Source organism: Phacochoerus africanus, chromosome 15 (assembly GCF_016906955.1).
Source record: "Phacochoerus africanus isolate WHEZ1 chromosome 15, ROS_Pafr_v1, whole genome shotgun sequence".
Taxonomy (NCBI): domain Eukaryota; kingdom Metazoa; phylum Chordata; class Mammalia; order Artiodactyla; family Suidae; genus Phacochoerus; species Phacochoerus africanus.
In genome coordinates, this window is record NC_062558.1 from 113185214 (window position 1) to 113205893 (window position 20680).

The 20680-nt window shown below is 53.6% G+C and overlaps 1 protein-coding gene across 6 annotated transcripts; it reads right to left on the minus strand.

Annotated features, from left to right (window-relative positions):
* Positions 1–829: 829 nt before the first annotated feature.
* On the minus strand, positions 830–19943 carry KCNIP2 (potassium voltage-gated channel interacting protein 2). Of its 6 annotated transcripts, none has more exons than XM_047761304.1 (10): positions 19577–19943; positions 5589–5684; positions 4661–4714; positions 3895–4019; positions 3425–3494; positions 3179–3249; positions 2949–3056; positions 2679–2783; positions 2489–2551; positions 830–2212 (listed from the first exon to the last, which is right to left on the minus strand). In XM_047761304.1, exons 1-10 carry the CDS (start codon positions 19647–19649, stop codon positions 2165–2167), a joined length of 813 nt encoding a protein of 270 aa, XP_047617260.1. In that variant the 5' UTR covers positions 19650–19943; the 3' UTR covers positions 830–2164. The 6 variants fall into 6 exon arrangements, with proteins under 6 accessions (XP_047617260.1, XP_047617264.1, XP_047617261.1 ...); XM_047761308.1 differs by having other exon boundaries at positions 4661–4759; XM_047761305.1 differs by lacking the exon at positions 4661–4714.
* Positions 19944–20680: the final 737 nt, after the last annotated feature.

Below are 20680 nucleotides of genomic sequence, written 5' to 3' on the forward strand. Positions count from 1 at the left end.
GTACACTGGGCCCATAACTTTCATTAGATCCTTGAGAGGAGTTGTAACTCAAAGAAACCCAAGGACCTAAGGAGTAGGTAGTTGTGTGATGATGTGGGCAGCAAACCTAGATGCAATGATAGACTCTAGAAGTAAGTTTTTGTTTCTGGGACCCCATACCCTGTTCTTGACCTTGTCAGTGTGTACAGTGTTGGAAGAGAAGGCCTGATATCCCTTCTATGGATGAAGCTTAGTCACCACATAATGGTGCCCTAGAAAAAGGATGGGAGGAACTTACCATTGGTAGCCCCACTCCAGCAACAGAACAAAAAAAGTTCCCACCCCGCACATGAATTCTGTTATCCTTTGTGTCACCTGTTCCATGGTGACCTGCCCTGGGTCCACTCCATCTGCTCCCCCATCATTCTTGGCTAGAGTATGAACACAAATGTATGTCCGTACTGGAGGCAAGGTTGGGATATTTGCACAAAGGAACTTTCATTAGAAGCCAAAGAAAGCACTTTGAAATTAACCGTATATTAGAAATTCTTGATTTGACTTGTAAGAATATCTAGCCAAAGACAGGTGACTTGGCATAGTCTTCAGGATATCAATATCCTGTCTCTTCCTTGTCTCCTCTAAGGATGTGGGAAGGAGATTCAGGGGCCTCATTGAGGTCCAAGACGTTTCCAACCCTTCCAGAACCTCTGTCTTGGTCTCCTGCCAATGGTTGCCATACTATGGTCAAGGAAGCATTTTCTTTGGCATCTAAAGGGCTGCAGGTATATGAATTAGGGGTGATGAGTTATGACTGGGGAAGGAGGGACAAAAAGGCAGAGACAGCAGCCTGTGCATAGCCATTGTGTTTTATTGGATCTGGTGTATTTCTTAATTACAAAATATACAGAGGAACCAAAAATGCAAAGCAGTCAATAGTGTTCTGATGGGAAAGGGGGCTCTCTGAGGGTGCCCCCCCCCCTCAGATCACAGCTGACTGGGAGAGTGAGCTAAATGGGACAAGCAGATATATTAAGGGGTGGCAGCATGGCAGGGGTGCTGACGGTGAGGTGGGACCCGGGCCCTATGGTCCCTGCCTTCAAGGTGTGCTCGAGGGCAACTCTGGGTAGATTGGACAGAGCAAGAGGAGACTAGGTGGGAAGTGAGGAGGCTATGTGGGGGGCAGGAATAGAGCCTGGGTAGATCAAAGATTCTAATAAATGCCCCCACACTGGGTTCAAATACTTCGCCTACCTCCTTCCTGCCTTTCTCTTCTTAGGCATCCACTGGGTGGTCCCTGACATATTCCATTCCTCCAAGTCTAGAGGACATGGCAACTGAAAACTTGTAGCCACCAGACAGGGTAGGCTAAAACTTTGGCAGGTATTAGCCAGGACAGCTCCCACCCCTCTTCCCCCCTGCTGCTGCCACCACCACCTCAGCATACCAACAGGAAGGAAGAAGAGGAAGGAATTCCAGGGGGGAGCCAAACACCAGGATCCCAGACTCTCCTGGGATACTGAGGTGTGTAGGAAAATTTTCTGGGGGTATTTCCAAGGAACCAAGGCCTTCTGAAGCATCCCCAAACCCACGTTCTAATGGCTTGGTAGCAGACCTGAAGAGCTCAGCGCTACAGGGTGGCATGTTCTCAAGGACCATCCCAGGGCCTTTATACTCTCTATCCCAGCCACCCCTGGCTCAGGCCCAAGAGTACTCCCTCTGCATTCTTGTCCGCCTCCTACGGGGCTCTCAAAGGCCCTGGTTGAAAGCCCAGTCTGTGCCAAAGACAGAAGAGCCGTTCTGATAAGGGAGTCTTAGGGGAAATGTTTATGAGATCAGGGATGGGGAAGCACCATAGCAGGAGACATTTCGTCTAGTGTTGTGGTTTCTCCAGTGGGGGTAGGAAGGGGAGGACCACTCCATTCCCATAGCAGGTGCACCCTCAGCACTGAGTTTCAGGCAGGAAAGGGGCACTGCTGAGAGGGACATCCCACAGATACACTCTGCCCACTCCCGGGCCCCCTCAGCTCCAGCAATCTGGACCATTGAATCCCCAGGCTCTTGGATTCCGACAGCCCCCAGGGTAGGGCTAGGATGAGGACAGACCTGGGAAGAGAAGCGTGAGATCCACCTGGACTAGGGCTAGACCATGGTCCCCCCAGGACAACTGAGCCCCGCTCCTGGGGAGCTAGATGACATTATCAAAGAGCTGCATGGACCTCATGATGTTCTCGTCCTGTAGCCATGGTGGAAGAGAGGCAGATGGGAGAGAAAGAAAAAGAAATGATCAGAGAAAAGGAAAAGGACACTGAGTCGGAAAAGGGGACGTTTGGAGACAGAAAGAGGCAGTGAGGTGAGGGAGGGACAGGCCTCCCCAAGTTACAAAGAAATAGGATTCATATGTGGGGGGTGCGTTCGGGAGATGGAACTCTGCCCAAAGGAGTCTGCTCCTATGTCACTGAATCAGGCCCTGAGTCCAGAGCAGGGAACTGTGGCGGGCAGGGTCCTGTACCTTTTGACAAGACTCAATGAATTCCTCAATAGTCACCACACCATCCTTGTTTCTGTCCATCTTCTGCAAAAAGGTCGTCAGTAGGGAAACAGGAGAGATGACGGGAGAGAGGCAAGCAGAACTCGGGTAAGTTCCCTGCTGGGACCTCCTTCCCCTCCCTCCCAAACCCAGCCGACCCAGTCCCAGGCACCTGGAAGAAGCTCTCCACATGTTCCCTCGGGGCCTCCTCCCGGAGTGCAGGATACGTGTACTTGCCCATCATGTCATAGATGGACTTCATGATGTCGAGCATTTCCTGTTAGGCCAGGAGAGAGGAGGATCCCTCCTCAGAGCCTCTGACCTCCAAAGGAGAAGGCCTAGGCCTGCTGGGGATGCTTCTGTGGGGGGCATTTTCCTCTCATGGGCCCTCGGCAACTCCTCCCACACATACGGCCCCTCCAGCCCTTCAGTGGCTTCGCACCTCCTTGGTGATGCAGCCGTCCTTGTTGAGGTCATACAAGTTGAAGGCCCAGTTCAGCCTATCATCTGTGGTTCCCCGAAGAATCACCGACAGACCAGCCACAAAGTCCTAGGAAGAAGGCAGGGGGAAAATGAGTCTTCCGGTACCCTGCACCCAACTCTCTCTATGAGTCTGGCCTGGCCCTGAAGCCTCAGGAAACAGGCCTTCCTGGCCCACCTTGTCCAGCTCACCTCAAAACTGACGGAGCCATCGTGGTTGGTGTCAAAGGCATTGAAGAGAAAAGTGGCATATGTGCTGGAGTCTGTAGGATAAACGTGGCTGAGTAAGCCGGGCTTCCAGAAGAGGACTTCCTACCTCCCTACCTCCCCGGGGCTCTTCAAACCCCATCCGCTTAGCATTTCTAGCCCCTCCAGAACCCTCTCCCCCACTCAGCTTAGAGACGGACAACTGCCTCCTCTTGGGACTCATCCCCTCACCTCCTTGAGGAAAGAATTGGGAGTAAATCTGCTTGAAGTTCTCCTCATTGACAATTCCACTGGGACACTCCTGGATGTGGGGTGGGGAAGGAAACCAGCTGAAGGAAGAGACAAAACCCCTTTCCACTCACCGCCCCTCACCCTACCCTCTGTGTCCAGAGACACCCAGAGAGAGGGGCTCTTCTCTTCTCCAGGGGACTCACCATGTAGCTCCTCTCCTGGAGGTAAGACTTCTTCCCAGCACACAAAATAAAAACACAGAACTGACAGGCTAGTCCACAGGCTCTGCCCCTTCTCACACCGGCCAGAACCCCTATCCCTCTGGCCAGACCCCCACTAGGTCTGTGGGGGAAGGGGAGCTATCCCTTCTCCTCCTCCTCTTTTCACTCCCCAAAGAGTTCAGGCCAACCTTTCAGAAAAGTCCTGGATAGGCCTCGTCCCGCCCCAGTTTGGCTCCGCTTTGCACTCACGTTTTTGAAGCCCCGGTATAGGACTTGCAATTCCTTGCGTGTGAACTTGGTTTGCTCCTGCAGCTGCTCCAGACCCTCAGGCCGGTGACACACAGTGGACAGTTCAAACTCATCCTCCACGCTGTCTGCGGGGTGGGGGTGGTTGGGGGGCACAGCCGGGCCTCAGGCCTGTCCCCTGTGAGCCCTCTTCAAAATCCGCTGAACCATTCCCCCCCACCCCATCTCCCATGCAGGAGACCAGCCTGCTAGTTCCCTGGACCCAGAGCCAAGGACATCAAGGCAAGGAGAAAAGACGCCGGTCAGCTTCGAAGTATGTCAGCGGGTCCAGCCCAAGTCTGAATCGGCGCTGGCCCCTGGGCCCTTGACCCCTGGTTGGAGGGGAAGGCCCCCAGCCCTGTCTTCCTTCCAGAAAGACAGGAGTAGGAAAATTGGGTTGGAGAGGAGGCTTCTGAGCATCCCAGGGGGCCTTCCCTTCTTCCCTTCCCAACTTAGGTCCACCCATCTTCACTCATGTGGACACCAGATCCTTCCTTCCAGCCAAGCCCAGCTTATCCCAGCCATGCCTGAGCCATGCTCCTCCCAGCTCCAGCCAAGCCCCATCCATACCCCACTCTTACCACACCCCTCCTAAGACTTAGAGGAGGCCCCCACCCCTGTCCCCATCTCAGCCCCGCCCCCAGTGCCCAACATCCAGTCCCCAGGCAAGCGGTCCCCACCCCAGGCTCCCGAAGTCCCCCGCCCCGCCCCCACCAGGAGAGTAAGTCACCTGGGTCCAGCGGGCGGGGTCTGTGGGGGCGGAGGGAGGCTGGGGCGGCTAATGCTGAAGGGAGCGAACTGTCACCGAGAAAGCGGAAGACCCGGCCGACTGCACACACCTCGCCCCTCACACTCACAGCAATTCTCACAGACCTGCGTGTTACAGTGCACACACCCAGCCCCGCGCGCGCAAAGGCACACGTAACAAATGAGCACAGACACACGTGAGTGTCGGACCCCATGCACATCACACCTGTTCTTTTCCGAATCTACCCCCAAGTGGGACCCAGCGGAATCAGACACAATGACACTCTCAAATGACTACAGACCGAGCCTTTACAGCTTGCAAAATGCAGTACGATTCTGTGAGGCGGGCAAGGCCCAGATGAGGAAACTGAGACCTACAAAGCGAGGTCATTCAACTGGGGACCAGGCTGGGACTAGAAAACGCATCCTGGCATCTGGAGGAAGGCGGGCTCCATCCTTACACTTGAATCCATCTAGTCAAAGCACTGAAGACCTAATATCTCAAGGCCCGAAAAACATGCCCAGGAGCGAGGAGGGTGGCTAGACCCTAACCCCGCCCAGCTAATCCACGCACAGACCCTCACAGCTGCCTGGTCCCGCCCCTGCCACAATGGGCACACTCACTCAGGCAGGGCGGCCTCAGCCTGCCGCACTGAGCGCTCCCAAACACCCAGATCCCGCCCATTTTACAGACCCGCTGGTTCAGGCACCGCCTCCAAACAGACCACGCCTACACACTCTGCACACTGCACTCTGTAGCTCCACCCCTCACACTCTGGCCAGCCGGGGCCCCTGCCCCATCCCCCTACACTGGTCACGCCCACACACACTCACGCAGGCCGGATCCCCTCACACTGGTCACACCTCCACACATACGGGCCCCACCCCCGAAGCACAGGAGAGGCACTTGCTTTCACTGACTGAGGGCAGGGCTTGGGGCCCGCAGCAAGGCAGCAGCTTGAGGAACCGCTGCTTCAGCGCTTTTTTAGTGGGCCCTGGAGGGTGGCCTAGAGAGAGAGAAGACCCCAGGAAGGTACATTAACCCCACTGTCCCTCCGTTCCCTGTACCCTCCCCACCATCACAAATCAACCCCAGCTGGGGGCAGGTGTTGGGGGAAGATGGGGGCGGGCAATGGCCAGGGTAGCTGGGACCAGCTGGGGGAGTCCAGTGGGCTTCACAGGCATGGAACGAAGGTGGCTCAGGCCACCCTATAATGGGGACACAACCAGGGATAGTGAGGTGGCACGGGGAGCACTGTTCTGTCTTTGCTGACCCAGTGCTCTTGGCTTCAGGGCTATAGCTGACCTCTGAGGGTGATGTCCAACCCAAGGACTGCCTGGGTAGGAACAGCTCTCTCTCACACACACATACAGTGACAAGTGTGTATAGCAACATACAGAACAATAAATCACAGAGTTAGAGATGCCATGCAGGGATAGCTTGATCCCCAGCACTTCACTCATACCTAGTGGCCTCCCAACACACGCACACAAACACAGATACGTACACTTTGACCCAGTGCTCCTTCACACATACATATACACATGTGACCGACCTAGAAAAAACATGACACATGTGTAAATGCACCCGTACAGGCCATCTTACATACAGCATGACCAAACCACACAAGGACATGAAATGACCCTGGGACATTAGGTCACAGTGTGGTCATCATGAAATATCAAGGTCTCCACAACACATGCCCATCATATCGTGACCTAAGTGCCTGTGGTACCCAGATACCTAAAACCGCACCTCACTCACAGAACCTGCATTTGCCCTGGGTACACCCACCTTTCTTTCCTATAACCCCCCGTTCCAAGACACCTAGAATGTTCCTGCCAGTGGAACAGAGTTCCTCAGCTAACCCATCCACCCTACAATTGTGTCCCATCCTAGTCCTTTCCAGTATGGCTTACTCTTTGAAGGTAAAATGATGACAGACCTTGGAGATGAGTATTGTGTGTGTGTGTGTGTGTGTGTGTGTCTTTATTTATTTATTTAATTTATTTTGCTTTTTAGGACCACGCCTGCCACATATGGAGGTTCCCAGGCAAGGGGTCAAATTGGAGCTGTAGCTGCCGGCCTACACCACAGCCACAGTAACACGAGATCCAAGCCACATCCACAACCTACACTACAGCTCATGGCAACGCCAGATCCCCTGACCTACTGAGCAAGACCAGGAATCAAACCCGCATCCTCATGGATACTAGTTGGATTCGTTTCCACTGAGCCACATAGGGAACTCCGAGAGATGAGGATTTTGTAATGTGGGACCAGGGCATCACAGTTCCCCTCTCTTCCCCTTATTTATATGCTAATTGTATCCCCGAGAGACCCTCTCTTGTGTATCTTTCTGTCTCCTGGCTGCACCCATCTCCAGGGTCAGAGCTCAATGGACCTGGCAAACTGACTGAAGTTGGCCTCGGTCCCTTCTTAAAAGGGTCCAGTTTTGTTTAGTTGTCGGCTGGCATCCCAGCTCCCTCACAGGCATCGCCTCCCTTGCGAGGCTCCACCCTGAGGAAGAGGCTCTGCTCCGGAGGAAACTGCCTGAAGTCAAAACCTCCTCTCCCTCCCACTTGTCCTCTCTCCCCAGGAGCGATGGAGAGGTGGGGAGGGAGGCAGTGAACTGGGTGGGAGATCGATGGTGGCCTGGCCCCTGGCCCAGGGCTCCATTAGCCGGGACTCTGGTTTCCCGAAGCCAGATTGCGCCTGGGGCCTCCGGGGGTATAGCAGCCGCTGGACTGGGGGCTGGCTCCCCCGCCTCTCCCAACCTCCCCTTCTTCACACATCCCCCATTTCTGGTCCCCTGCATGCTCTCAGGATTCAGTCTTCTCTAGGCTCCTCTGAAGCTGTAAAGAGAACATGGGGTGGCTTTCTCTTTCAGATAGGATGTCCGGGGTTCCTGGATGACCCCTCCTTCCCACTAAATAGTCTAAAGGGGATGGCAAGTGCGAGCCCAACTGACTTCATCTTTTCGGAGCTGGATGAATCCCAATCCATCCAGGACCAATCCCTGCTCCCCACCCCACCCCAATAAATGCATCAGAAGATGGAGGGGAGGCTAGGTGTTTTCTGCTCTTACTGAACCCTAGAGCAGGCAATTCATGGACCTTCCTCTGTTCCCAGCTCCTTTCACATCTTTTCAGTTCTCCCGGTGTCTACCCTGCAGCCCTATTACCATAGTTCTTGCTTGTTTTCCTGTCCCCGGTGGAACTGGGGGACAGCCGTGCTATGGAGCTGCATAGTTCTTAGTATGAAGAAGAGGGAGAGGCCAAACTTCCCTGGGGGAAGCACAACATGTTCCCCTCTCCACTTCCACCTGACTTTGGGGTGGGGTGGAGAATTAATTTCCTACTCCCAGTGTCTAGGCCCTGGAGCTTATTCTGCCCTAGCTGTGGGAAGCAAGGCGGCCTGGGAAGCAGGGTCCCTGATCTGATCCATCTCTCAACACTCCTGCCAGAGTTGGTCTATAAATGTCTCATTCGCCATGTCCCCACTCCTGTCCTTCCAGAACCCATCCCATCCTTAGCCTCGGGTATGGAGCTGGTACCTCCTCAGGGAACTCTGGGAACAGCCACACACACCATCAGATACCCAAAGAGGCTCAGCCACACACTCCATGTCCCTCAGGCACAGTCACCTCTACCGTCTCACAAAGCTACACATCCTGTCACTCAGACACATTAAATCTGTTGCACCTGTCATATATACAGGTTCAAAGAGTCACACATTTTGTCCTTTCTCCCACACATGAATACACAGCCATACCCCCATATCTCTCACACACTGAGTAACCCACACATTCTGTAACCCACAACTACAAGGATGGAGGTGTCAAGAGTCACACATATCTTCAGAGCCACTGTGGGTCCCTGGCCCCAAAAGGGACTCCCCATAAGTCTGGTGTCATCTCAGGATCCTTGGAAACTTCTTCCTCTATTCCAGATACTCCTGCCTGTCTCCAGGCTCCTCCTCAATTCCCCCAGATTCCCCTCACCCTCCAGCCCCCAGTCCCTCCACACTGTACCTTCATCACCTCCCTGCCTCCTGGTCCCCTCTCCACCTCCCTTAGACACCCAGTGCCCCAGATTCCCTCCTTGTCTCTCCCAGATCCACTCCTCGAGTCTCCCTCTCTTTACCTGTCCCAGATGCCCTGGCTGCTCCCCAGACTCCCTCCTCCTCTCCCCCAGATGCCCATCCCATCACTAACCTGCTCACCCCTGCAGCCCCCGCCCCAACCCTGCAGGCCACTGTCCCTCTAGCCAGCAGACCAGACAGGCCCAGACACCTGGGTTACCTTCCAAGGAGACAGGCTCAAAGAGGCCAAACTGCTCCAGGACTTTGACAAACAGAGCAAGGACCACGAGCACAGCAACCATCTCCAGCCCCTCCAGGTTCATGGTGAGCCGGGGGCATGGCCCCACAGGCAGAGGTGGGCCCGCCCTCCTCACACCACCTCCCCCAGGCTCCCCAGCTCGAGTCGGACCGCCCGCAGCCTCCCTCCCCCTCTCCCTCCCCGGATCTCCTCCCTCTCCCCCTCCACCCCGCCTCCCCACACGCCTCCTGGCCACAGCCTCTTCCTCTTCCCGGGGCCACTTCAGACTATGGATTGGTATCACCTCAGGAGCCTTTAGTGTAAAGGATATGGGCCAGGACAGGCCAGAGGAGGGGGGCAGTGAGCTGCCTTGTCCCTGAGGGTAGCTTCCCCCAGACACCCTGTGGCTACTCTGTGCCTAAGGGAGGGGGGGGGGTAGAGGGAGAGGGGAAGGGCAGTGTGTGTGTGAGAGAGAGAGAGAGAGAAATTAGAAGCTGCACAAGCATAAGTAATATGCTCTGGGTGTCTGGGTGTTTTCTGGTGTGTATATTCCTGCATTTGTGTGGAGAATAGGTGTACCTCTCCTTGGGTGGGTGTTTACGCATGATTGTGCACCTGTCTCTTAAGTGTGTCTGGTATACATGGGTGTCTGTGATATGTGGGCGTGTGAGAGTGTATTGGAGTATTTCTGAGTGTGTATGTGGTGTGAGGTGTCTGTATTTTAGCAGGGTTGTGGGTCTGAGGTTTGACAGTATGGATGTGTCCTATAAGCAGGAGTATGCCTCTACGGTGTTTGTGTAATTGTATCTGCATGAGACTGTATGAGAATATAAGAGGGGAGAAGGCAGTGACCTCTCCAGTCAGGAGGACACCACTGACATTGATCGTGGTTGCCATGGAGACTGCGGGACTGTGAGCACTCTCTTCCCACAGGCGACAGGCAGGGAAACTGAGGCCCAAGGGAGAGAGGATTAGGACCAATAGCATGGGCAGGAAAAAGGCCACTTCGACTCACCATGATCCTTTGGGGAGGGGACGGACTGCAGCTGCCTTTGGGACCCAGAGACTCAAGCTCTTGGGAGAGGGGGAGGGATGTGCTCTTCACTTCCTCCTGGCTGGGGCCGCACCCAGCAGGTGCCAAAGCCCTGCCTGCTCCTTGGCAATCTTTACTGAGCTCAGGGCAAAACCCAGGGTGGGAAGGAAATCTGAACCTTCCAAGGGAGCCTCTCAGCTGTGGTGTATTCCTGGAGCCCCTCCCCCCTCTTCTCATCTTCCTCCAGGTGGGGTGGTGTGTGTAGGGGGTGGAAGGGGCCCTCAAGAGCCTCTGGGTGACTTGCCACAGCTGGCTAAGGCCTGGGCACTCACCATGTGCCAGGCAATGTGCCATGTGCTTATGGATATTATCGTCCTGAAGTTTTACAATAAACCTATGCAGGAGGTACTGTTATACCCACATTAAGGGAAGGGAAACTAGACCAAAGGAGGTTAAGCAAAGCTCCAAGGGTCAGAGCTTCAATTTCAGCCCAGTCTGACTCTGAGCCTGCGCTTTAAATCACCACATCACTGCCCCTCTTCTTAGCTTGCCCACCTAAGAAGGCCCAGTTTAGGGGGATTAACCCCAGAGGGACCCCTTCCCCCTTGTCCAGTTCTGGGATGACTGTGTTTCTGCCCCCGTTGTGGGGTGGGGTGGGGATGGGGGCTAGTCCCTACTGCTTTGAGGTTCACTCATTTGCAGTTTGACATGGCCGCCACTGGGGGTCAGGCGTCCACCTCACACCGTATCTTACCCCCTCCCTCTCCCACCAACCCTTCCACTTTCCTGGGGAAGGTGTGGAAAGGACTGGGGAAGAAGGAGACGCCTCTGGTAGGCTTGGTCCTCTGCTTGCCCCTCTCTGTTCCCTCCCGAAGGAAGACGTTAACTCCCAAACCGTTTTGGTTCTCACACCTTTGGAGGTTACAGGTTTACAGATCAAACAAGCACATATCTTCCTCTCACCTTCCAAAATCCACATCTGGCATTTAACACCCTTCCCCGTACTTCCTTATCAGCAGATCACTTTTTTTTTTTTTTCCTCCTTTAGGGCCGCACCCAAGGCATATGGAAATTCTCAGGGCTGTGGGTCAAATCTGAGCAGAAGCTTCCAGCCTACACCACAGCTTCAGCAACACAGGATCCAAGGTGCGACTGCAACCTGCACCACAGCCCACCGCAATGCCATTGAGGGAAGCCAGGGATTGAACCTGTGTCCTCATGGATACTAGTCGGGTTTGTTACCACTGAGCCGAAAAGGGATCTCCTAGATCACCTTTTTTTGGAGCCAGTTTGGCCTCCTCACTGTACCCCAAACACCCCAAACTCCGTGCTCTGTGTCTTCACTCCTGCTATCCCCTCTGCCTGGAATGCCTCCCTGCTGCTCTCCTTCTTCCTACTGTGCTTACCTGTCCTTTAGAGACAGATTAAATTCTCTTCCCTTCAGAGCCTCCAGCCCTCAGCGGGCTCCTAGCTACCAGAAATTCTACTGAACTCATTGTTGGGCCCTCAAAACTTAGCACTTAAGTCTGTAATGTTCTTAGTGGGAACAGTAAAAGGAGGCAGTGTAGCATGGTAGGTAATAGTGCGGGTGAGGGTGCCAGACTCCCTGGGTTCAAATCACAGCTCTGCCCCTTGCAATTAACTGGACAAATTCTTTTTTTTTTTTGATCTTTTTGCCATTTCTTGGGCCGCTCCCGGGGCATATGGAGGTTCCCAGGCTAGGGGTCTAATCGGAGCTGTAGCTTCCAGCCTACGCCAGAGCCACAGCAACAAGGGATCTGAGCCGCGTCTGCGACCTACACCACAGCTCATGGCAACACCGAATTGTTAACCAACTGAGCAAGGGCAGGGATCAAACCCGCAACCTTATGGTTCCTAGTCGGATTCGTTAACCACTGCACCATGACAGGAACTCCTGGACAAATTCTTAATTTCTGTGTGCCTCTGTCTCCTACCTCGTATGGGTGCTGGGCCTTCCTAAATGAAATAATACATGGACAACTGTTAGAATAACTCCTAGCACAGAGTATCTGCTTATAATTCTTTGCTGCCATTATGAATAACGTGATACTCCCCTCCCTACATTTCTATAGCTTGTAACAATTTAGAAAGCATTTCCATAAATGCTGTTATTCCTATGGCTTCTCATGACCAATCCCATGAGGTAAGCAGAGCGAATAATATTGTGCCCATTTCACTGATGAGGTAAATGAGACCCAGAGAGGTAAAGAACTTGCTCAAGGTCCCTTAGCTAAGAGGAGACACTGCAAATTTGAACCCAGGTCTTTCTGGATCAGTCCTATTTCCTCAATTAGATTCTAAGCTCCTAGAGGGTAAAGGTGTTAAAAATCTGGACCTATACCAACTGAATGCCAGGCTCTGAGCTGGTGGAACTAAGGTGAACCAAACAGGGTCCTGGCCCTCCTGGGCAGGGAGAAACAACCCACTGACAGAACTATACAGCATCTATTCACTCAAAAAAAATTGTTGTTGCCTCCTATGTGGGTGTAACTGTTCAAGTCAAAGTTTTCTAACTGGGATACCCAGAGAGGGGTTTTTGTTTGTTTGTTTTTGTTTTGTTTTGTTTGAGCTGGTTCTTAAAGGATGGCTAAAATGTCAACAGTCCACCTTAACAAAGGGATGGACATTTATTTATTTATTTTTTTGTCTTTTTGCCTTTTCTAGGGCCGCTTCCCACGGCATATGGAGGTTCCCAGGCTAGGGGTCTAATCAGAGCTGTAGCCACCAGCCTACACCACAGCCACAGCAACGCGGGATCTGACCGCATCTGCAACCTACACCACAGCTCACGGCAATGCCGGATCCTTAAGCCACTGAGCAAGGCCAGGGATTGAACCCGAAACCTCATGGTTCCTAGTTGGATTTGTTAACCACTGAGCCACGATGGGAACTCCCGGGACTGACATTTATTGCGCACATTTTGTGTCCTTGATACTTTACACATGTTATCTCATGTAATCCTTATAATAGATTTGAGAGGTAGAGTCTAGTTCTCCTGTGTTTAGAGCCAAGATGGTCAGATTAGTAGTAGTATATCCATTTAGCAGATGAAGGAATTGAAGCTCAGAGAAGTGATTGTCTCAAGATAAAGAGATGATCAAGGATATATCAAGACTTGAATCAGAACCAGTGATCTGCCAGGTCTCTCAGGCTGTCTCTCCACCATGTGCGGTATTACCAAGGAATCCTGAGTGATCGCAGCTTAATTTGTATTAGGGGAGCTATGAGTGTTAAGACCAGAGAGGAGCAGATTCCCTGGAGCCTTGAATGCCAAGCCTGACTATTTGGATTGAAAGAGGCAGCAAAGCCACCTCTCCCTTCTCTCTGCTACTGATGCAGAGGGACAGACTGACAACAGTGAAGCTAGGTGCCCTGTCTGTGGCCCCTTCTCTTTCTCTCTCATCCCCACCCTCAACCTTCAGAGACCTTGACCCAGCCTCACAGGACTCAAAGTCCTAAATGAACCAGGCCTCTGGCGGGAGGATCTGATAGAAGTGACAGAGCAAGTTGTTTTTGAGGATCTCCCTTCCCCCTCCTCAAGTCTCAGCGCCCTGTGAGAAACTTGCCCAGGTCTATCCTCCCCAAGCTTCCCTGTGCTACTTAGCTCTCTACCTGAAGGAGTCAAAAAAAATTTTTTTTTTCTTTTTTCTTTTCAAGGCCACACCTGCGGCATAGGGAAGTTCCCAGGCTAGGGGTCCAATTGCAGCTGCAGCTGACGGCCTACACCACAGCCACAGCAACCCTGGATCCAAGTCTCATCTGCTTGTGGCGGCACCACACTTAACCCACTGAGCAAGGCCAGGGATTAAACCCACATCCTCATGGATACTAATTGGGTTCTTAACCCATTGAACCACAACGGGAACTCCTGACCCAGGAGGGAAATCTGAATGGAGGCACTTCAGGCAGAGAGGGCTGAAGCGAAAGCTATCTTTAAGCATTAGGGGGGACCTCCCTTAGGTCCCTCAAATCTCACCAGAGATACTCCTATCATTTGGTCATTAACCTCCCGAAGTTCAAATCTAGAGTAATTCTGCCTTATGAAGGGGATCCAACACTATGTAACTGCCCCACTTTCCTGTCTGCTCTTGCTCTGCCAGTGAGGAACCCAGCTAGTAAAGGCCTTCTCCCAGCCCTCCATCCCCACTCCATCCCCAGCCAGGCCAGAAGACAGAGCAGCCCCCAGCTGCGTCAGGTGATTAATGACCTCCCTAGGCCTTGGGGCTATTTTAGGGCCTGGAAGTCATGCCTGCTATGATTGAGAGCTGGCTCTGCCTGGTTCCAGTCATCTGTCACTTGAGACAGGTCCAAGCAGGGGGCTTGGAGGACACATGCTCTCCAAAAGACATCCAAACACATGGCTCTGGCCTCAGACCCATCTCCCCTCTTTCTGGAGAGCACATGGTAAGGAGAGGTCTGCTTCTACTCCAGAGGCTCAAGGGGATACTGTGAAGAGAGCCAGAAAACTACAGATCCCAGAGTGCCACAGGGCTAGGTTGTTTCAGTCTCACCAGGCCAGGTAGGGAGGGATGCTGGGTTCTATGGGCCCTGCTCAGGCAGCTCTAAGGAAATCAAGTGGAGGGGTGCATAATCTGAGCAGTGCCATGATATGACACCCCCAATCCACATATCATAAACTCCCCAAATCCCACACCAAGGTATAACCTTGTGAAGTCCACACAACTAACTGTGGCTTAGGAACCCCCAACCCCACTCTAAAGCACAGAACTCCAGGTACGTGCAGTCTTAGTGCCATAGAATTCCAGGGATATGTAACCCCAGGGATGCACAGTCCTGGGGATGCACAACCCCCTTAATACAGACTCCCAGAGACAGACAAATCGGTGACAGACAAACCTGATGTCATACAAGTCTATCCATCCCATCATGCATAAACTCACTAGCTAAGTTCGTGTTGGTCCAGTCCCACCTCAGGATTTTTCCCTCCCAGACACTGACCCCAGTCATCTTAAGATCCCATAAAACCAAGCAATTTAGTAAAGGGCTTTGCTTTTGCCCTGCTCCACTGCAAGCTTCCTCCGCTTATCCTTGTGAAGGGCCTTGCCCCCCACATCCACCTGCAGAGGCCCCCACCTCTGCCCTCAATAAGCCCTGCTCCCTCCTCCATCATTGTGAGGGACCACCATGCCCTCTCTCCTTTCCTCTTTGAGGATCCCTCTGTACTCCACCTTCTCTGTAAGGGATCCTATCCTAAGCTCCACTTCTGTCAGAGTCTTGCCCTTTAATCCCCCCCCCTTTTTTGAGGGATCCTACTTTCATCTCTAAGAGGGTCCCTTTCTCTCTCCACCTCTGTAAGGCTCCTATCCCACCTCTCTTACTGTTTGAGAGGGGTCCAGCCCCTTCCTCCCTTCCTCATACCTGGCGACAGTGACCCAGTCACAAGCTGATAGAGGGATCGCGCTGCCTGCCCCAACGGGCTCCGGCACCTGCGGGGGCATCGGTTCATGGTCCAGCAGTGAGCACAGTGGCCAAGCTCCGCCCCCAAGGCGCGTGGCGGTCTGGTCTCCGCCCCCAAGTGAGTGGGCCCCGCGTGGGCGGTGCGGGAGGGCCGGACCCACAGGACCAGGGTTCCAGACCACAGAGCTCCATTCGGTTCTCCTCTGCCTTCTCCTGGCCGTACAAGGGGAACTCTCCCTGGATTCATCAGCTGAAGCACCAGCTCGCAAAGTTCCCAGCCTGGGGCGGGGCGGGGGAGGGGCAGCACAGACTCTCCTCACAGCCTTTTTGGGAACGTTTCTTCTGAATTTCTGATGGGGAAGGGGGGGCTCCCACGGCTTTTGAAATAGGAGCAGGAGAGGGAATGAACATTATCTTTTATTGCCCTGCTTCACCTCCTTCTCTGCCTGCCACACCTCTCCTCCTCCCATTTCCACACGGAGATGTGAAGGGGTAAGAGGACCTAGTTGTCATGGCAACTCCCCACACTTGCATACTTCCTGGACCAATGGGAGCGAGAGTAGGAGGGAAGAGGAGGAACTGACCAGTATATTGGGGTGGCAAAGGGATGGCAAGGATGTGCCCCTACTGATCTCTGTCTTCCGGCTCTGCTGAATCCCCTTTTCTCGTAACTGTTTGTTTTATGTCCCTGTGTCCTGGTCTGGTGGGTTACACTCTCCTATAAACGTTGTCAGCCAAATGCTGGTAGAAGCCCCCTTACCTACAGTCCCGGCTCTGTCTCCTTTCCTGGGCTCATTCCTATCTGGTAATACCCAAAGTAAATCATTCCAGGACCCACTTACGTCTTCACACTACTGAGAGAGCCTAAGGGGACCCCACTCCTCCGACTGGGATCCCGTATTTTTGCCTGAAAACCCTACATTTATAAGGCTAGAGTCACCTCTGAACTCCACGAAGACTTGCCACTTAATTTGGCAACATCCCTTTAGAATGAGCTCCTCAAGCATGGCTCCTCTAAGACCACACGGGGGCGCGCGAACGATATTTACGGCTACAGGGAGGTGACTCTCGAGATCTCGGCTGGGATCTGAGCTCAGGCCTTGGCCAGCCAGGTTCCAACTCTCTCCTCATCTTCTCTGGTCCTTTTCTTGCTTCCGCCTTGGACAGTGCCACCGCTGGTCGCTGCCTTTTCCCAGCCCGCCGCACTGCCAAGAGGTCATGTAGTTTAGGGAAGACTCTGGAGGGGGTAGATGTGGGGCGAGTTGGAGCTCAGATTTTTTTCTCCTAGATTTGTATTGAGCCTGAGGTGGCAGTGGGAAGGTAAGCAGCTGGGGCAACCCAGGAGGTATGATTTTAGTGCTCCTCCCTGTCAGCCAGATAGGCCAGGATGACTGGAACCAAAGCATACCCCCCACGTCCAATCTCAGGAATCCCACAGGCAGTTTCAACTTCGGAAACTTGGAGAGCCCTGCTGCACTTCCTTTCACGAGCTTCAGCACCGTGGACAACGACTCTCACTCCCCTCAGGCTTCAGCTCAGCCGTAGTGGAGTCTCTGAGCACCCAGTGCCTTAATGTCAGCTTCCCAGCCCCATTTATCTTCCCAGCCCCATTTATCTCTTACCTTATGATAAGCCAGCCTTCAGCGTTCCCTTCGTGGCTCAGTGGTTAACGAACCCGACTGGGATCCATAAGGTTGGTGGTTCAATCCCTGGCCTCACTCAGCGGGATACAGTATTGCTGTGAGCTGTGGTGTAGGCCGGCAGCTACAGCTCCTATTCGACTCCTAGCCTGGGAATCTCCATGTGCCTCGGAGGAAGCCCTCCTTCCGAAAAGAGAGCTCCTGAAAAGAGAGCTCCTGGTAATCTTGTTTCTACTTTCCAAGTCCTGCGTGGAGCTATCTACCGTAAGGATGCTCCCGTGGAACATGATCCCTAGTGCTTGTCAACATTTGCACTTTCTATTTCCCTTGGGAGGCAGGTAGGTAGGAAGTAGTATTTCTGGTTTTTCCAGATGAGAAAGGCAAAACCCAAAGAGCAAAAGTCTTATAGAGCTGGTATTCACACTTCCATTTCTGTACCTTCCAATACATATTGTTCCCCACCTTCACCTGATTCAAAGAGCCAAGTGGGGAGGGGATGACTCCTCTAAAGAGGAGAATCAAACACTGATTAACGCAGTACTAAAGAGGGCCCTGGGGCCCTTCGTACTCTGGAGGATCCTATGTTGGCGAGAACAAAGTTCTAGGCAGAGTAGTCAGCTGGATCTTTATTTATTTATTTATTTAGTCTTTTTTTGTCTTTTCTTGTCTTTTCTAGGGCCGCTCCCACGGCATATGGAGGTTCCCAGGCTAGGGGTTGAATCGGAGCTGCAGCCCCCAGCCTGCGCCAGAGCCACAGCAACTTGGGATCTGAGCCACGTCTGTGACCTACACCACAGCTCACGGCAATGCCGGATCCTCAACCCACTGAGCAAAGCCAGGGATCAAACCCGAAACCTCATGCATGGTTCCTAGTCGGATTCGCTGACCACTGAGCCATGAAGGGAACTCCTCAGCTGGACCTTTAGAATCCACCCAGGTGTGAGGCACATCTGGGGCCTGGCTGAGTGGAAGGGCTCCCCTTTCTGGGATTCTCAGCATAGGGACTAAAACCTCCCCAGGGTGGACGAGTCAGGGAAACAGTTTTTCAAGGTGTTACAACTTTCCTCCGTCCATTCCCAAGTCTTAACCTCACTCTCCTCAGGCCAAAGGTCATGGCCTCCCCTTGCCTCCCCAGGGAGAGAGTTTCCCTCCTCCCATTCTCCACTGGAGTTCTTGGGCAGGCTGCACAATGAGAGAGAGAAACACACGTACATGGAAATGTACACAAGGTGACACAGTCACCCACACAAACACATGGATCTGCCTACCAATCCCAGGAATACGCACAGGCACAGATGTACTGGTCTCACATACCTCCCTAGTGTGGGAGAGGGAGGATGCCTGGGTTAGCAAAGTAGTTTGGGGGGATTCTTATAAGGGCAGGCCACATGTCACCTCCTAGGTGCAGAGCTTCCATCTCTGGGTCTGGAGGGGAGGCAAGAGGGTGTGTTTTCCTCTAGGTTTGGGTGAAAATTCTGGGAGGGTTGTTGGGGGTTGAAGGGGCTTCGGTTGTAAGAATGATGTCTAAATACTTTTGGGAAAGAGCTGACCCAGCATTGAGCAAAGCCTCCCCATGGGAGCCAGGTGCTGTTCCTGGGAGCCAGGCTGGGCAGATGGACACCAGAGTGCCTCCTTGGGTCTATCCTGGCTATTTGTGGAATGTGTGGGGGAAGCAGTGGCATGCACTAAAGATCGTCTTCTGCACCAGGAAGCCAAGAGGCAGCAACGGTAAGTCATTTCAGAGACACTCACTGACCCCGCTGCAGACATCACCACACGAAAGTGCACAATCAGTTATCAAACACCGACGTAACCCACATAGTCTCACAATCGCAAAATACAACACAACCCATTTTAACACATTCTTGTCCCAGGAGGTTCTTAGTTATAAAGTCTTACAAAGAGACATACCACCATAAAGTGAAGCTGTGACACATTCAGGTAGTCACATGCCACTTCATACAGAATCACACACTCAAAGCACAGAGTTGCACACAGAACAGAGATACATGGTCAAAACAACTTCATCAGGACAATCAGGGACCTACACAACCTCGTGTAAACATCTGACAAGATCATACAACCGCACAGCCACATGGGATCACACTCAAGCCCAGGGCACATGGCAACCAGCTGTGGGAGGCACACACACACATACACACAGACACACACAAAGAATGACAGGCGCTCACGCACATAATACCTCCCACTCTAGACATCCTCCTAGCCTTGTGTCACACATACCCACACCTGCTGCCTCTCCCCACCTGCCCACCTGCTCTACCTCCACCCCCACCCCCCCAATGCAGGACCCAAGGCTTTGAACCTCCCAGAACAACTGGGAGGGTGCCTGGGAATGGGGCAGAGTGTGAGTATGGGCCTGGCTGGGGTCAGAGAGGCTTAAGGGTCTGGGGTGATGGAATCTGCACTCCCTCCCTCCCTCGACCCCCGAGCCACTGACTCACCGGTGAGCTGGTCATAGGATCCGTCCAGGTCTCGGGAATCGGACAAACTCTCCTTACGACCCTGGCCCCGCATGGCCCCCGGCGCCCCCCTCCCGTCCCCACCTGGGCGGTGGGAGGGGGCGCCGGGTGGCCGGGATTGAGAGCTCACACGGCGCCCCCTGGCGGCGTAGAACGCTGCCGGGGCTGGAGGCCAGAAGAGTCCAGACTGGGGTTGAGAGCCTGGGGATCTGCAGGGGTCTGGGGCCCACCTGGGGGTCCTGGGGCAGGAGCGGGAGGCAAGGGTAGTAGATGAGCGCAGAGCCAGAGGCTGAGCGGAGAAGAGCGCAGAGCCGGGAGCCGAGCCGCCTCTCCTCCCGCCCCCTCCCCGCGGCTGTCACTGCCACCTCCCCCCTTTGGCGCTGCCGGGATTGGCTCCCCCTACCCCCGCCCCCTCCTCTTTGCAGCTCGGGGAGGCACCCGGTGAAAGGGTGAGCTGAGAAGTGCCGAGTAGGAGACGGGCTCTCTGGCAACACTACCCCCAAAACCTGAAGCTCCGGGTCTCGGGGGTGGAGGAGCGGGCAGAGCCAAAAAGGCCCCGCTATGAGGAATTCCTGCCCCTGTTTCTCAGCACTCCTTCCCCCAGCCGCAGCATGGGCCGGGTTTGTCTGAGTCCTCTGTTCCTTATTCAAGTCGGCCTCTATTTCCTCCGTTCTCCTCCCAACCACGAGTCTCTGGGACCCCCGCCAGTGCACACCCTGCTTGAAGGGGGCTGGGATGCAAAGGTCAACCCAGCTTCTAATGCGGGCTCAGCTCATTTTCTCTTCTCTCAGAAGGACCCCAACCCTGACACAGTCCTGGACTCTGTCTCTGGGCCCGTTAACTCTCAGGATGCCTTCTTCCCTAATCTAATGACCCTCGTAGGGAAGAAAAGGAAAAAAAGTGTGAACCAGATCAGTTTCTCAAGATTTTCTTGCTCTTTTATTTCCCCCCTCCCCTTTAACTTTACTGCTCTGTTCTGTCACCTTCTCTGTCCTGGATTCCTTCTATTTTCTAGAAGATCTGGGGAATGACTGAGGGGCTTGGGGATGCAGGCAAGAGTAAGAGAGAAGTGCACTTGTTATGAAG

What these genes read in the sequence shown, in the direction of transcription:
- KCNIP2 (XM_047761303.1), bottom strand. Translation starts at nt 15,718, where the DNA reads ATGAATCCAGGGAGAGTTCCCCTTGTACGGCCAGGAGAAGGCAGAGGA. An exon ending in TATACCGGGGCTTCAAAAAC is followed by an intron (nt 3,495 to 3,894) that starts GTGAGTGCAAAG and finishes CCCCACATCCAG; the next exon opens with GAGTGTCCCAGTGGAATTGT. An exon ending in CCAATTCTTTCCTCAAGGAG is followed by an intron (nt 3,250 to 3,424) that starts GTGAGGGGATGA and finishes TTTATCCTACAG; the next exon opens with ACTCCAGCACATATGCCACT.